The sequence below is a fragment of the Cervus elaphus genome, chromosome 15 (assembly GCF_910594005.1).
Source record: "Cervus elaphus chromosome 15, mCerEla1.1, whole genome shotgun sequence".
Taxonomy (NCBI): domain Eukaryota; kingdom Metazoa; phylum Chordata; class Mammalia; order Artiodactyla; family Cervidae; genus Cervus; species Cervus elaphus.
In genome coordinates, this window is record NC_057829.1 from 60,270,723 (window position 1) to 60,287,416 (window position 16,694).

Consider the following 16,694-nt stretch of genomic DNA (forward strand, 5'->3'; position numbering starts at 1 on the left):
GGATTACAAAAGCAAAATGCAAAATGACAACATCTCAAGTCAAAGTGCATGTAAGTCTATACATCTTTGTGATCTCTCATTTAAACTTTTCTGTAGAAATGTATTTAAGCCACCTGCATAGGGCCAGGTATAGAATGTATACATCAAGACATAATCCCTTACAGCATCCAATGCCGGAGAATTTCCATCCTAACCGCAAAGCTGGGTAGTTTTTTAAGATAAAAATAAAACAAGGAAAGAGACAGATAGGTGGTTAGATCAAATACTTTCACTTCCACTTAACAGATGAGAAAATGTGATAAAGAAAGTCAAAGTGACTGCCTGAGGTCACAGAGCGGGTGAGATGGTCAGCGGGAAGGCTGCCCAACAGAAGGTTAGAAGGAAGGGGCTGCTCAGTTGTGCAATCGGGGCAAGTCATCCTTCCTTAGTTCCCATTTCCTTATCTATAAAATGGGAAAGATATTACTATCTACCTTGTATGGTGAATCATCCTTAAATGAGACAGTGCATTTGGAAGTGGAAGATGCAATCATTATTAGTAACAAGTCTTCCTACCACATATTATTATTATTTCTTAGGACCACATAACCTTTTTTTTTTTTTTTTTGCCGTGGTGCATGGCATGTGGAATCTTTTGTTTCTCAACCAGGGATTGAACCTGTGCCCCCTGTATTGGAAGTACAGTGGAGTTTTAACCACTGGAACACCAGGGAAGTCCCACATAACAGTTCTTTTGAAGTTTAGTCCACTGCTGTTTCTATCAGCCTCTCCCCCAGAGACACAAAAACCTGTCCTTTGCTCAACGGAAATCACAGAGAAACACACCCCAGGCAGGCACATGGAGAGGGATGGGATTCACCCCAATCCAGCTTCAAAAGTGAGGCATCCCTGGGAGCCCAGGGCCTGCAGGAGGCTGGTAGGTCTGCAGGGCGGGGAGGGTTGGGGCAGAGCTACTAAGAGAACCACCCTGTCCAAGGCCCTGCAAGCTGAATGCACCCTGTGAGTCCCTCAAGTTTCCTACTCTCCCTGGATGAGGAGGTTATCCCCCACCTCTCCACCAGGGGAACTTCTTCCTGAACCCACTGTAGCAGGGACCCTGAGCCTCACACCCTGCCCAGGGTTCTCTAAGCTTGGACCACAGAATGATAATAAAGGAGATGGGGAAATAGGGCCCCAGACTCTCAACAAATAAATAGCCTTTCTGTTCTACTGCACAGAAACCACTCTGCCATTGTTCCACCAGCTTCTCCCCACATTCATCTCGCCACAAAACCCTGTTCTCCTGGATTCAGTAACAGCTAACATATGCCTTGGGAAAAGCTGTTGCCCAGCTCTTAGAGGCTCCACAGGCCTCTGTGGGCTTGAAGAGGGGAGAGTGGTGAGCATTCTCCTTTTGGGGTCTCTGCCACCCACAGAGGGAGTTCACGTGGACTCAGGGGTCTACACCTGTCACCGGCGTAGGACAAAGCCTAGGAAGCACTTCAGGTCCACACTCGTACCCGGAGTGGGATGCCCACTTCATCCATGCAAACATCGCCTAGGTCCTGAGTGCTCTCGGCCGCCTGCCGGCTGTCGTCCTTCGCCTTCCTCTCAGCAGCCCTGCCGGGGGAGGTGGGTTTTTCCTGAGCTGGTGCCGAGTCCTGCTCTCCCGCTCTTCTTTCCGAGGCAGGATCTGGAAAAGAAAAGCAACCGTTAACTGAAGCTCTTGTGGTAGCGCCAAAGCAAATTCCCCCCAAACAATCCAGCTGGGGGAAAGTGTGTTTGCCAATTTGGAGCTGTGTTTTGAGCAGGGGTCAGCACACCAGGGCCCAGCCCCCTGCTTCTGTAAATAAAGTTTTATTAGAACACAGCCCCAGCCTGCACCAACACATTATTTATGGCTGTTTTGGAGCTACAACGGCAGAGCTGAGTAGCTGCGACAGAAACCATATGGCCTGTGAAGCGTAACATGTTTACCATCTGGTTCCCTCTTTTTTTTTTTTTTTTGTATTTATTCTTTATTTATTGAACGAAAGATTCTTTAAATTCTGCAGTGTTTTATAACTTTTTAAAGTTCCACACACATGATTTCACATAATCCCATAACTCTTTTTCCCCCTACCCTTAAATACTGCCCCTCCCCACACTGGTAACCACTAGCTTATTCTCTACATCTGTTTGCTTTGCTTTTTTCACTAGTTTGTTGTATTTTTTAGAGTCCACATGTAAGTGATATCATCAGCATTTGCCTTTCTCTGACTTATTTCACTTAGCACAGTGCCATCCAACTCCACAAACGTTACTGCAAATGGCAAATTTTCACTTTTTATGGCTGAGTAGTATTCCACTGTATGCACACACCACATCTTCTTTATCCATTCATCTGTTGATGGACACTTACATTGCTTCCATACCTCGGCAACTGTAAATAATGCTACTATAAACACTGAGGTGCAAGTATCTTTTTGAATTGGTGTTTTTTTTTTTTTTTTCTTCAGCCATATACCCAAGAATGGAACTTCTGGGTCATGGGGTAGATCTATTTTTTAGTCTTTTCAAGAAACTTCCATACCATTTTTCACCCATTTGACCCTTTTAAAAAATATGTAGACAGTGTGGTAAGTGCCCTACAGAGGTTTGTACCTGGTGCTCTAGAAATCCAGGTAGTTCTGACTCTTCTAGAAAGTCAGGGAATAGGTAAATCCACAAGAGAGTGGCCAAACACTACTTGAAAGTTCTTGTTTCACCTTGGGGAAGTCACTTAACTTTTCTGTTCCTCTGTTTTCTCATTCAAATATGGGGATAACACTTCAACTGGCCAGCTCACATCCACATGGTAAGGTCCTAATATAAGATAGCTTATACCAAGTGCTCAGAAAACAGTAAACTGCTAAAAGGACATTAAGGTTTATTTAATTCAATTCAGGATCAGACGTTACAGAGAGCTAATAAACATACCATGTGTGGTCTATAGATGATAAACTTAGTGTATTCTGTTATTCCAAGGCATGTTATTTATTTGCAGAGGGCATTTACTAAGTAAGCACCTGACAGGTGCTATGTGTTCACAAGCACTGTGGATGCTATGCATTCACATGTGCTGTGGACGTGGGGGTGCACCTTTCCTAGCCTGGCCTTCAAGGAGCTCATGGTCTAGTGGCAGAAAGATCAGGACAGCCAGCAATGAGAACAGAGGTGACCAGGGCTGACAGAGGAGTCTGCACCCAAGTCAGCCAAGGAACTGGGGTTCAGGGCCACCTCTCAGAGGAGGGGTCAGTCAGACACATACAGGAGGGGAACAGAGCTCCCAGCAGAGGGAATACCATAAGCAAATGCCAGGGGCCCCTGAAATCCTCTGAGCTTATCCTGTCCCAGGCATTGTGTTAAGCTCTTCAAGTTCATAATCTCATCTCATCCTTCCAATAACCCTGTGTGGAAGAAACTACCATTATCCCTCCATCTACAGGTAAGTGGAAAAAAGTACAGAGAAGTCAGGTTGCCTTCCTGAAGTCACACAGCAGCACGTGGTCAAGCTGGGATTTGGCCTTGTGTCCACCTGACTTCAGCAGTCCTCTCTGAGCCACATCCTGTCTGGCCTTGCTCAAAGAGGGGACCAAGGTTTTGCACTTGAGAGACTGCTGATCTAAACAGAGAAGTTGGGAAAGGGAAATGGGCTGGAGAAGGCAGGGAGATGGCTACCTCCACGCCTTCGACAGAGTAGAAATGCCGTGGAGACACTGAAGAAGTATGAGAGCAAAGCCCAGGAAGAGGTCCCAGAAGAGGGTGATTTTGGAGCCATCAGCACGAAAGTGATGGCTGAAGGCAAAGAGATGGATGAGGTCAGCAGAGGAGATGAGAGCAGAGTCAAGGGCCAAAGTCACATACTGAGGAATGTCATGGTTACAGGATGAAAAGCAAAAAAAAAAAAAAAAAAAGGCATCCCAGAAGCTTGCAGGAGTCACTGGAGGGATAGGAGATGAAACCAGAGAGGAACAAGCAAGTGTCCCCGAAACCAGAGAAGACAGAGTTCCGAGAAGTGGGATGTTAAATGCGTCAGAGGAAAAAAGAAAAATAAAGCTGAGGAGGCAGCATTACCTTAGGCAAAAAAAGAGTCACAGGATCACTCTGGAGCAAATTTCAGGAGGGGAGTGAGGGGAGATGCCAGGTGGCAGGGAAAGGGAGGAATCCGTGAGCGGAAGTGGGCAGTAAGTAGGAGCATGGAAGGAAGGAGTGTGTCAGGATCTGCCCAATTTCCAACAAGCTTTTGAAACAAATACTCATTTTGGGGCCGCAGAGAAATTTCTAAGTGCTCTGTGTAAGACAACTTTGTGAGTGCTTCAGAAAATCCCATCATCTTTTTTTTTTTTTGAGATATAGGGATTTATTCATTAAAATGATTTCTTATAGCACTGATTTTTTAAATTTTTACACAATTTTTAAAGGTTATACTACATTGACATGTGCTGAGTCACTTCAGTTGTGTCCAACTCTTTGCAACCCTTGGACTATAACTCGCCAGGCTCATCTGTCCATGAGATTCTCTAGGCAAAAATACTGGAGTGGGTTGCCATGCACCCCATTTATAGTTACTACAAAATATGGTACGATCCATCTTTGTAGCCTATCTTACACCCAACAGTTTGTATCTCCCACTTGCCCTCCTTCTCCCAGGTTACCACTAGTGGGTTCTCTACTTCTCTGAGTCTGCTTCTTTCTTGTTTTATTCACTAGTTTGCTGCATCTCTGACATCATCACCTTATGCTTTAAAGGATGCTAAGATTAGACTGGTTTTATGGGATGAGTTCTCAGGCTCCCAGGAAATTCTAACAGGAGGGCTCAAGGATTTGGCAGGCGGCCTGGGAGGGTGGGGGGATGTCAGGGTGGGTGGATGTTGACTTAACCAGAGTTCACCCTTAACATGGCTCTGCTGAACACTCTCCTCCCCCCTGGAAAAGCTTTGTCTAAGTGTGATCAGGCAACACAGATGAGGCCGATTTCAGGCTTAGAGATGCTCACAGTCTGCACCCTCTACTGTCGTCTTTTCAGGGAAAGATCACAGATATGCCAATCTCAGCATTTCCAGACCCAGAGTGACTCTTAAGAAATTGTTAGGGCAGGTGGTTCGAGCAACAATCACGTAATTGCAAAACTCAGGCTGACAGTTCACGGATTTGCTCCCAAGCTGCCAGCGTCCTTTTGATCTACAAAAATTAGCTCTGAATGATTTTATTTTAGGAGCCTGTGATCATGTGACTAGTGATTGACTGGGTTTCAATACACAGAGGGCTGAACTGCAGCCTCTAAAGAAACGTTTCTTTATACAGTGGAAACCCAAGGTGGCACTTCACTGTATCACGCAGGTAACAGGGCTACCCTCTGACATCCTATGGGCCACAGTGAAGTCTTGCTGCTATTTCTCACTAGGCAAACACATGACATCCTGGAGCATTTCCTTCTAGTTTTTACTGTGCTTTCAAAGGCAGGTCCTGGAAAGGGTCAGTAAATAAAGGATGCTGCTGACAACCTGGACAGGGCATGTGTGTTCGTGAGAGGTGGAAAAGCATTCCTATTCTTCACACCCAAAGCTCTGTGATTGAGGAACACAGCCACACTTGCACTTTCCTCAGGGAAGGGAGGGTGACCTCTCTGTACCCTATGCTGGCCCCTCTGTCCCAGCCTTTGTTTTCTGGTCTTTCTACCGAGGGGACAGGAACTTCATGAGGCCAAATCCCAGGCCTCATTCCTGAATGAATCTCATTGAACATGAAGCCCTCAGAGGTTCAATACAAAGTCTGTTATGAGAGGGAGGCTGGTGGTCCTTTCAGGGCCCATCACCACTGAGGCAAGGGGCAAAGCCCCCCCTCTCCTTACTCCAGAGCACCAGCCCCACCAGCCCTCTCTCCTGCAGGAGCTTCTGAACAAAACAGTGCTCTTTCTTTTTAAACAAAAGTACTTTTAGTGAGCACCTACGTCATGCCCCACTCTATCAAACACGATCAGTGGATCTGTCCCAAAACTAGAGGATGGAAGCGCTGGGCTTATTTTAGAGCAGAGGAAGTGGCCTGAGTCTGCCAACATTAAAGAGAAGCCATGATATTCACAAAGCACCTTCCAGGGTGCAACGCACATGCCCCCCTCCTATCTCACAGGAGCCCTTATTGTTGTGGTTCAGTCACTCAGTTGTGTCCAACTCTTTGTGACACTATGGACAATAGCCCACTAGGCTCCTCTGTCCACAGAGTTCTCCAGGCAAGAATACTGGAGTGGCTGCCATTTCCTTCTTCAGAGGATCTTCCTGACCCAGAGATCAAACCCACGTCTCCTGAGCTGGCACATGGATACTCTACCACTGAGCCACCTGGGAAGCCCCACGGGATCCCTATAGTGCCTCTCTGAGGCAGGTGCAAGGATTACCAAGCCTATTTCCCATACAAAAAAACTGGTTCAGAGAGGTGAAGTCACATCCCCAGGGGCAAACAGCTACTATAAAAGAAGGAAGAATGAGGACCAAATTCTGGGTCCCTAACTTGTGTTGAGGTGCCCTTTCAGACTCCCAAAGGCAGGAAGGCGCCCATAGGAGCTCCTTTTCAGAGCCACCCTATTCTCAGCCACCTGGGCTAGAGCCAGGGAATGAAGTGGGCTGGAGCAAGGCAGCTCCTGGAGGGGCCACAAAGGGCACCTGCGCTCAGCCACAGCTTGTCCCCACCCTGAGGCCAAGTCCCGATAAAGCGGAGAGGGTGTGAGAACCCTGTATCTTCTCCGCCAGGCTCTCCACGAATCACAAGGACAGCAGTGGGAGGAAGGGACCCAGAACTCATGGAGCAGCTGCTCAGGAAAACAGTGCTTCTGTTATCCACCAGATCAGGGTCCTCAAGCCCAGAGTTCACGAGCATCTGCAAATCCAGCACATGTCATGTGTTTGCATAGGTGTGGTTTTTCCTGGAGCCTGAATCTACTGCCTTGTTTAGAGCCTCCAAATGAGTCTATGACCAAGGTTACAAGCCATGATCCCACACCATAAGCTGCTCCAGGGAAGCACAGTTCCCTGATATAGCCTCAGATCCTGGCTCAGTGCCTGACGCCGAGGCGTTCAATACAACAACAAGTGAACCAATGGAGGCGCCGACTGGCAACAGTAACTCACGTCTATCAAGCACTTACGAGCACCAGTGCTCAGCTGTTGACAAGCAGAACCCAGAGGCACTACTGCTTTCCCTATTTAGCAGATAAAAACCGATTTCATAGTTTAGATCATCAGGAACCTGCCTAAGGTCACACCGTCAGTAAGTGGGAGAACCAGGATTCCGGCTACACAAAGTCGGAAGGAAATGCCTAAAACATTCCCATTCCTGGGCTCCCTCCCCACCCCAACCTTGTCCCAATTCTGCACACTTTATCAAAGAGTGAGCCCTGATACATGATTATACTTGCAGTCACTCCCTGCCACTGCTGACCCTTGAAGAAACTTACAACTCTGGTGCAGTCAGTACAAAGGGCAGCACTAGAGCCACCAGGAAGTTGGTGAGAAATGCAACTTATCTATACCCACGACACCCAATCTCTGGAGGGGTGGCCCAGGAATCCGGGATTTGGCCAGCTCTCCAGGAGGGTCTGATGCCCCCTCAAGTTCAAGAGGCAGTGCTCTTTTGCCCTCTTCCAAGCACTGCTGATCTGGAGGCTCTCCCCTAGGTCCATCATCACAGGGTCACCTATTGGCACTTGGGGTTGCCAGCCAAAAAGAAGAGGACTCACCCACATTCCCCAGTCCCAAACCTGTCACATCCTAGAAGATAGACAGAAGCAATAGGAAGGTGCCTTCTTCAATGACACTGGCCAGGAACACTCCATCTAAAGCACGATTCCTTGTTGCTTTTATTCAGAATGGAACGTTCTTATCCATCAAGGTACTTGTCACAGGCCCACTGGACACATGTACTAGTTTGTACCATCAGGGTATGGCTACCAATCTGCAAGTTCCAGGGAGGCAGCCACCATGCCTGTTTTGATCATCCTTGCAGCCAGCAGTAAGCTGAGTTCCCAACACATCAGAGAAGCTCGCAAGACTTCACTGACTGAACACATCAGGTGGGGGCCAGAAGACGGCTTTAGCAGGAACACGTGTTAATGTGTAAATAAATATTTCTCACCTACCTGAAAGGCTACTGAGTCGTTTCTGCTGTTCTGTGATAAAACAAAAAAATACACAGTGTAAGTTAGATTTACACAGACACAATAAGACCAAGAAGTCCTGGCACAACTCGTTAGGATCCCCAAATCTGTGTCTCACTGTCCTTTGAGCTTAGATGCTAAACTGGTGTGTAGTCCAGCTGAATACAGGGGTATTAATGTGGCTTCATCATCTGGGTGTAGTGTCTCCTGTCCCTCTCCCCCCAGGACTCAGAGAACTGTCACTGTTTTCTCATTGTTTACATCCTGTATTAAGGTGATCTGATCACTGAAGGAGACCCTCAGCTCCCCTGGTCTCAAGAGAGCAGGACCTTATACATCCCAGTCTTGGTACCTCTGAGGAAATGGAATCATAACCATGGCCACTACCATCTGAGAGCTTCTACATGCCAGACACTGTTTTCAGAGCCTTTCACTCATGTTAAAAGGCTTTTAATCTTCACAATAACCCTAGCAGGTAGGTCAGCACTGCCTGAGAGACCTCAGTCAAGAGGCACAAACTACCCAAGATGACAGTGAAAATCAGAGCCGTGTCTAGAACCTGGGTCCCCCAGGTTTCTTTTCAACTCTCTAATCACCAGGCCCGGCTGTTTCTTAACATCAGAGGTCCATTGGTTTCCCATCCTCCCAGCACCCTCACAGAGGGGAAGCCAGCATCTCCTCTGGAGAGTTTGGTGTGTACGTGCTTTGGGATAAGCACAGAAATGACCTTTACCTTCTACAGATGCTAAATATAAAGCAGCCACAAGTATAAAAATAGAACACTTGCCAGCCCCTGGGTGCTGTCATCATCCCCCTTGGCTGCGTCCCCACCCTCCTTCCAGAACCAGTGTGGCAAGAAGCAAGCAGAGCAGCAGAGGAGCTCGCGGCCGGTGGAAGCCGCCGTGTTCATGCCAGGCACCTGGACGAGGTTCGCACCGGCTAGACCACAGAAGCTCAGGAGAGCCCCAGCTCAGCTCTGCTGGCAACCTGTCAGACGGCACTGACCAATCACGTAATGCCTCAGCCTCAGTTTCCTTCTCAGTTAAAATGCTCATTGAATCTATGGTTTCCGAATGCTGGTCTCCAAGCTGCAGGCAAGGCCTTCCGCAGCAATCAAGAGAATGTTTACTCAATTGATGAGATGACGTGGTGTCCTGCCTCTGAGGTATGGGATAGCCTTTCTTTCCGAGGAGATGCGTGCAATGCGGATCACAGCAGTTGCTTTTCAGGAGTGTTATTTAGGGCAAAGTTAGAAATAAGCAATCCTAGGGTGGTCCCCAGACTGTTTCACATGACCATGAGATCCAGGAATTTGGGACCACCAAGCTCCTGTCCCCCAATCTGGTCCATGGATATGTCTTGCAAGCTTGCTAAAATATGCAGAACCTCTCCCCAAACCCTCCCCCCTCACACACCAAAGACGTTCTGAATCCAACTCTCAGCATTCTATGTGCACTGTGACCAAGAACCTCCCAGGCACCCAGACCCTCTCTCAGTCCTGAGAGTTTTCCAGTTCAAACTCTCCTCCCCAGACTGATGGTAAGCCATCTGCCCTCCAACACATGTGGGATGGGAAACTCCGGAGGGAGTGATGAGAGCTACGTTTACGCAACCGTGAGAGCCAGGCCAGAGGTGCAGCCGGGGCCGCCTGGCTTGGGGAGACAGCGTTGCTGTCATATTGGGCCCCTGGGCAGCCAGGGCAGGAACAAAGGAAACCTTTTCTACAATGACTACACCAGAATTCTAGAAGTGGAGCAGAGTTATCTTTCCCTCAGGAGACTTTGCCATAGTTAAACTGCTTTTCATGGGTACTGTTGATGAGGCAAAGCAGGGCTGCCAGGCCGGGTACATTCCAAAGCAAAGCCAAAAACGCCTGCCTTAAAGCAAGCTGATGACTCATGACCAAAGCTGGGCCCACTAGGGGCTTCCATTCTCCTGCACTCTTCCCACCTCCTTAAGGTAGCTTACGGTTTACTCTTGACCAGAAGTTATCTTTTAATTCCAAACAATGAAGGTACTTGAACCCTCTTCTGAAGGACAAGTGATTCAGGCTGCAAGGTTCTGATGTTTAAGCCCCAAGGCAGGACATGGGACAAAAGAGAAAGGCAAGAACCAAAGGCTTCTGAGTAAACAAGATTCCATCTGCTCAGGGAAGAAACAAAAAGGAACTGCAGGCACTACTGTGCCCAGAAACGTCTCACTAGGTGTCATCAGAAGCAGCTGGCATTACACTTGGCATCTCCCAAAAACCCAGTTGCCTTGGGAATAAATCCTGTCTTTAGAGAAAATGCCTTTCCTTCTGGGAACTAACTAACTTGCTTCTTTTTGAGTGAGTTTTTTTGTTGTTTAAAAAGATGAGTCATAAAGAAGTTCAGAGAGAACCAAAATTTCACTTTGTCCTGCATAACGGACACTTTCTGGGCAGAAAAAGCTACTGCCAGTAAGGGGTATCCCACTGCTGGAAGGAAAATGGGCTCTTATCTAGCTTGGTGTGGGGGTTGGGACTCTTTATCCTTTGAAGGACAGATTCATGGGTGAAAATTAATAGCAGAGCCCCACAAAATGAAAAAACAGGATTACTAAAATAACTAAGATTTGAGTGGGAAGATTTTAAGTGAGAGAAAATGTTTCATTCATCTGCTTTTCAAGTTAGAGACAGGAAACAGAAGAACTCCATTTAATATGGAAAACAATTAAAAATAGACTCCAGTCGATTTTCATCCAAGTTAACACAGAGAGGGAAGGGCAGGGAGGAAAACTATGAAGTGGGTGAGCAGGGAGTCAAGGAAGATTCAGTACTGAGCTGAGCTCTGAATAAAATGATTAAACCTCCACTGTGTTTTGAAATTCAGACTCAAGAGCCCCTTTTACATTAGGAAACTGCTTTAAAACTTTACATTTTACACTGAAAAGGACTTTTGTAAAGGGAAAGTTTATTCCTGCATGGAATTTCAAAAATGAAAACTTTCAGGACTTCCTAGGTAACCAGTGGCTAGAACTCTGTGCTCCCAGTGCAGGGGGCCCAGGTTTGTTCCCTGGTCAGGGAAATAGATCCCAGCATGCTGCAACTAAGACCCAGTGCAGCCAAATAACTAAACTTTTTTAAAAAAGGAAAACTTGGGACTTAGAATCATCTTCTGGCATTTCAAAGCAGAAAGGTCAACATATACAAGATTACCTCAAAGCACTCTGTTTCCCCTAAGACACCCCTTCAGAGAAGGGGAAGAACCAACCAGAAGCAGAAACTCTAGAAAACAAACAGAAGAGTCCTCAGCAGCGCTGTCTGGGGCCACAGAGCATAAGGGGCAAAGAACCACCCCAACCCCAAGTCCCCAGAGGGCACTGCTGAGGGAGCGCCCAGGCAGTGACTTATGGAGAACGGAGGCCATGAGTCACTAAGAGAAAGTTCAAAAGCTTCTGTTGGAGAGATACAAAAACAGTTTCTATTTTAGAAAATTTCCCATCCGGTAGGTTTTCTTTCTTTTAATTTTGGTGTTCGAAATTTTGCTTTCTAGAAATTCCATGTCACAGAACTACAGGATTTAGAATGATACTTAAAAGATATGACAGCACCAAGATTTTCCCAGCAAAGCTCTGACTAGAATTCCCATGACAGGAATTAAGGGGCAGACATTGTCCTTTCTGTCTTTTCTCTTTTTGGAGCTCCCATCTGAGGAAAACTGAATACCCAGGCTTTGGGACACACGTCACCTACTTACTCAGACACCTGGCCTCACCCCCATAAGGGGGCCTCTGTCTGCTGCTTCGATCTACTTTGTGGGTCGTGGGAGTGAGTGAACTGGGGCAGGTGGCCTCGGGGAAGAATGGGATTTGTGAAAAATTCTGTGGAATGGCAGAATCCTTGCCCCAGACATCACAGGACAGCTAGGCTGATTCTGGCCAGCTGGGGGTGGGGTGCACCTCGAAGACCCCTTACCTCGATTGTGTTGCAAGAGCACAATAGTGGGATTGACAATTGTCGTGGAGGGGTAGGCAGATGATGGCTTGCTAACTGATGCAAAGGTCTGGGAATCAGTTCCAGCGTGGGATGAAGAAACTTCATTTAATAGAGGACTCGAGTCCTGAAAAGGAAGCAAACATTGTCACTCAATGCAACTACATGAAACCTGGAGATAAGGCTTTCTAAAAAGAAGAGATTTAAAGCTTTACAAGGACCTTAATTATAAAAAGAAATGTAACCAGTGAGACATGTTGATTCCAGTTAGAAGTTTAATGTGGAATGTTTATTCTTTTTGTTGGGATTAGTAAGGGGAGAGAAGGAAGGTGAATGTTACTCGAAGTCTCAGCAACATCATTCATTATTTTCATCTGGTCATAACTGTGGCTCAATCCAGTTACTGAAAAAGCAAATTCAAATCAAAGTAGCATAACATGCAAAACTCATGCAATCCACAATGCAATTTGAGAACAAGAGCTGGTTTAATTGGGGGAAAATCAGGAAAGTTTAGTACTTATGTAAAGAAACACTGAGACACTGTGAAGACAAGAAGCCATCAACAGATTAATAAGAACAGGGAAGAGTTAAGTATTGGAACTCTTGGAAAGCTGTTCTCATCTGTACCACTGAACAACCCTACCAGCACTCACTTCTAGGACATTATCTGGTCCTACTGTGGCATTTTTTCACTCCAATATTGAGTCACAGAGATCTCTGAAGACTTATGAAAATCCTGATTTTGAGAGTCTGACATGTCTGCCAGAAGTACCAATAAAATTATTACTACTAATGTTACAGTCTGCATAATGGGAATCATATCAGTCTTTTTAGAGACATGAAAATAAGATCTCAAAATGTAGTAAGGATATGTAGTTTCCTCTATCACTCCTATAAATTTTGCAAAGTTTCCATTTTGAAGCTTACAGACCCTAAAGTCAGAATAAAAGGTTTGAAGAACAAGACTGATAGTTATCTTCCAAATAAAAGTGTAGCTCCAAGCAATCAGTATGCTCCACCAGAGACCAAGGACTCTATAAGCACCTGTAGGACAGGGGCCCCGCCTCCCTTTCTTATCTTCCACCTGCACCTAGCACAATGCCCTGCGGACCTCAGTGCTCAGTAAATGCCACATGAATGACAGGAGACATCTACCAGCTACAACTTCTGTAGCAAGGGAACACATGCCCATCAAAAGAGAGGATATGCGTGTCAGCACCCAGGACAGCTCCTGACACACAGTAGGGGCTTCCTTAAAAACACCAGCTTGGTCAGCCCACCTTTTCTGAAAGTGCTCTAACAGCTGTTAGTTATGAGTGGCAGCTCAATTTAGTGAATAAAACCTTTCCCCAAGACTCAAGAGACAAAATATGATCTTGGACAAAAGTGCCTCACCTCATTTCTTTCTTTTGCATAGTGGAAAAACAACTACACTTGTCCTCATTTACTTTCAAAGTGATGTAATAAAGACAAATGACATAGCAGTGTCAAAACTCTGCCTCAATGCATCCAAGAAACACACAAAAAATCAGGCATACAGCTCTTTAAAGTGTTAAGTGCCTGGGTGGATCACGTGAACATTAAGCATCTCCTAAATTGTACTCTGGCATAAATCTTATTTCTGGAACATCACAAAAATGACTATTGACTAAAAGAACTTGGATCAATTAACATGAAATTTTCTTCCTTCTTACTCTTCAATCACTGCAAATAGAGCAGATATAAACCCATGATTTGCCCACCATCCACAGGAGCTCCTGTTTCTCTTGATAATTCTCACTCAATGCAGGAATCTGACCAGTTTCCTTTTTCACCTCTTACTCTGTACCCAAGGCCAAATCAGAAGTTATCAGGCCAAAGGAACTCCACTTGGGAAGTCTATACCAGGCTGACCAGACAAGTATGAGAAACTGAAGATACTGACCCAACTAATCTTTCTTGGCACACCAGAAAAAAACTCAATATGAAAATCTAGATCTACGCAAATAACAAAGAGTAGAATCCTCATGCTCAGTCACCTCAGTCATGTCTCTTTGTGACCCTGTGGATTGTAGCCCACTAGGTTCCTCTGTCCATCGGATTCCCCAGGCAAGAATACTAGAGTGGGTTGCCACGCCCTCCTGCAGGGCATCTTCCCAATCCGCATCGCCTGTGTCTCTTATGCTACAACAGATTCTTTTACCATTGAGCCACCGGGGAAGCCCAAAGTGTAGAATACACTACAGCACTACTCAGGATGATACTCCAGCGCCATAAAAACAAGACTTGCTTTACATGCTGCTCCAGAGAAGCATTCCCTGCCTGTACTTTCCAAAACAAGAGTGGCTTCTAAATTCATCTATAAATTGAGCTGGGGTGAGGAAAGTGCCACAGTGAATAATCCAGCACCTTTCTTCAACAGAGTTGAGTGGCAAGGCTCAAAGCTAGGATATCCAAGCCCCTGGGCCATATTTGGCCAGGTCCTCACCTAACCACTGGGTTTCCCTGGTGGTTCAGACGGTAAAGAATCTGCCTGCAATTCGGGAGACCTGGGTTTGATCCTTGGGTTGGGAAGATACCCTGGAGAAAGGAATGGCTACCCACTCTAGTATTCTTGCTTGGAAATTCCATGGATGGAGGAGCCCAGCAGGCTATAGTCCATAGTGTCACAAAGAGTCAGACACAACTGAGTGACTCACACTTTTCATTTAATTGCATCACATTGTATCTAGAGGTCTGAGCAGAGGACCAAGCCCGGGATGTAGCCCTTCTCAGCTTTTTATCTGATACCTCACTGTAATTTCTCTTATAAGCCAAAAAACAAGTTTACTCCCTGCTCTCTGCATGACTGGCTAATGTTTAATGAGCCACTGGTGCCAGTTTTGTAGGCATACCTCTTTAAGGAACGTTTAGTTACATCAGCCAATTGCATGACCCACTAGGTCACTACATCTTAAAATGTGGACCACAGATCCTCAGCATCAGAATTCCCCCCGATGCCTATTACCAAGTCTCAGTCCTCAGTCCCTCTCTGGACCCACTCAATCAGAAACTCTAGGAGTATAATTCAGAGGATCCCATGAGCACTACACTTGAGCACCCACATACCACTCAGAAAAATCCTGTTCATGGTTCTGCCCGCAGCATTTAGCAGAATACCTAGAATGTGACCAGAACTCAATGATGAATGGTTAACTAGCCAGATACTTATTTTTGAGGGGCTCTGGCTCGTTTGCTAGGGCACGCCCTCAGCACCAAAGCTGACATTTACTGAGCACCCTCTCTGTGCCAAGCCCTGAAAGAGAAACTTCTCTGTACTTGGTCCCACTGCACCCACAGCCCCAACAGATCCATGTGTCCCCATTTTATGACTCACACTGAGGTTCTTTCGGTCTCTTGGTTCCCAGGGCTCCTGAGAAGAGAATAGACTGAGTCCTTGGACTCAGTCTTTCCTCTAAAGCTCTTGGCTTTCCCACTACGATGGGGACGCGTCCCTCGCAGAGCAGGACCTGAAGTGTCAGGACACTTAACTTCCCATGACCACTGAAGCACTGTTTTGCCTCAAAATTCCCTGGAGGCCACTATGCAGGGGCCTCAACAACGTTCTTCCTTTTGAGGAAACAGTGCTAACACTTGTACCAGGCTTGTCTCTCCATGTACTCAATTAAACTCCTTTTTTAAAACCCGGTCTCTGCCATTGCTGTATATAAAAGAAAGCCTGCTAGCTTGCAGAATCAACAAGAGTGAACCTCTGCCTCCCCTAGAATCTCCCTGCTTCCTGCTACAGACGGTGAGCACCGTGCCTGCTGCTGGCTTTTGCACACAATTTCGCAGCTCTCCTCAGCTCTCCACACTACATCTGCCCGGCCCCACAAAGAGCACAGCTAGTCCAAGGAAAGGCCACGGAAGTGGTTTTCTCTGTAGGAAGGTGTGCATTCCAAACAGGACAGAGAGGGAGAGCATCTAGACAGACTGGTGAACAGCCACGGGAGCCCACGGAACACACAGGGGAGGCATGCTCTAGTGAAAGCAAAGGCGGGCCCAGTCATCACACAAACACAGGGCGGCCGACATCTCTCTCAGAACTTAGTATTTCAGTGAGAAAGGGGTTGGGGTTGGTTTGCTGGTTTTCTTACTGCTGGGAGCAGACATTCAGGAAAGCTGGGAGAAAGGGGATCCCGCAAGCTTACGGTACTTGAAACAGCTCCCGTGAGGTCAGGCTCCGAGACTCTGCGGAGGCCCTCGGGGACCGGAGGGACCAGTGGAGGCGGCGGTGAGAAGGACGGTGGAGTCTGGCTAGCTGGGGGGAGGGAGCCAGGGGCGCTGGCTGGCTGGCTGTGGTGGGGCCGCCTCTGCAGATGAGGGGGAATGAAATCGTCTAGAGTCGGGAAGGTCAGAGGTGAGCCGGCAGGGGCGGCCGCCGGGACTGGGGGGCCGTGGGGCCCCAGAGATGCTGGAGGTCTGTCAGCGCCTTCGTGCCCTCTGTCGGTATTAACCCGGTAGAGAGGGACAACTATTACCTCAGGCGGGGCTGGGCTGGAGGAAGTGGCGCCCTGTGGGAAACAAGGGGGTCGTTACGTGAAGGGGAACCGCGGGGAAGAAGGAATTCCA

General features: G+C 47.0%; 1 protein-coding gene across 38 annotated transcripts in view; it reads right to left on the reverse strand.

Moving 5' to 3' along the window:
- Positions 1-16,694, reverse strand: part of SORBS1 (sorbin and SH3 domain containing 1) — a 232,472-nt gene that overhangs the window by 74,299 nt on the left and 141,479 nt on the right. For 23 of the 38 annotated variants that reach the window (XM_043925944.1, XM_043925942.1, XM_043925939.1 and 20 more), the window contains 4 exons: positions 16,274-16,636; positions 12,087-12,231; positions 8,132-8,161; positions 1,500-1,672 (listed from right to left, as the gene is read on the reverse strand). In XM_043925944.1, coding sequence (XP_043781879.1) covers positions 1,500-1,672; positions 8,132-8,161; positions 12,087-12,231; positions 16,274-16,636 — 711 coding nt within the window. The remainder of the gene's footprint in view (positions 1-1,499; positions 1,673-8,131; positions 8,162-12,086; positions 12,232-16,273; positions 16,637-16,694) is intronic. The other 15 variants (XM_043925955.1, XM_043925954.1, XM_043925953.1 and 12 more) reach the window with 2 other exon arrangements.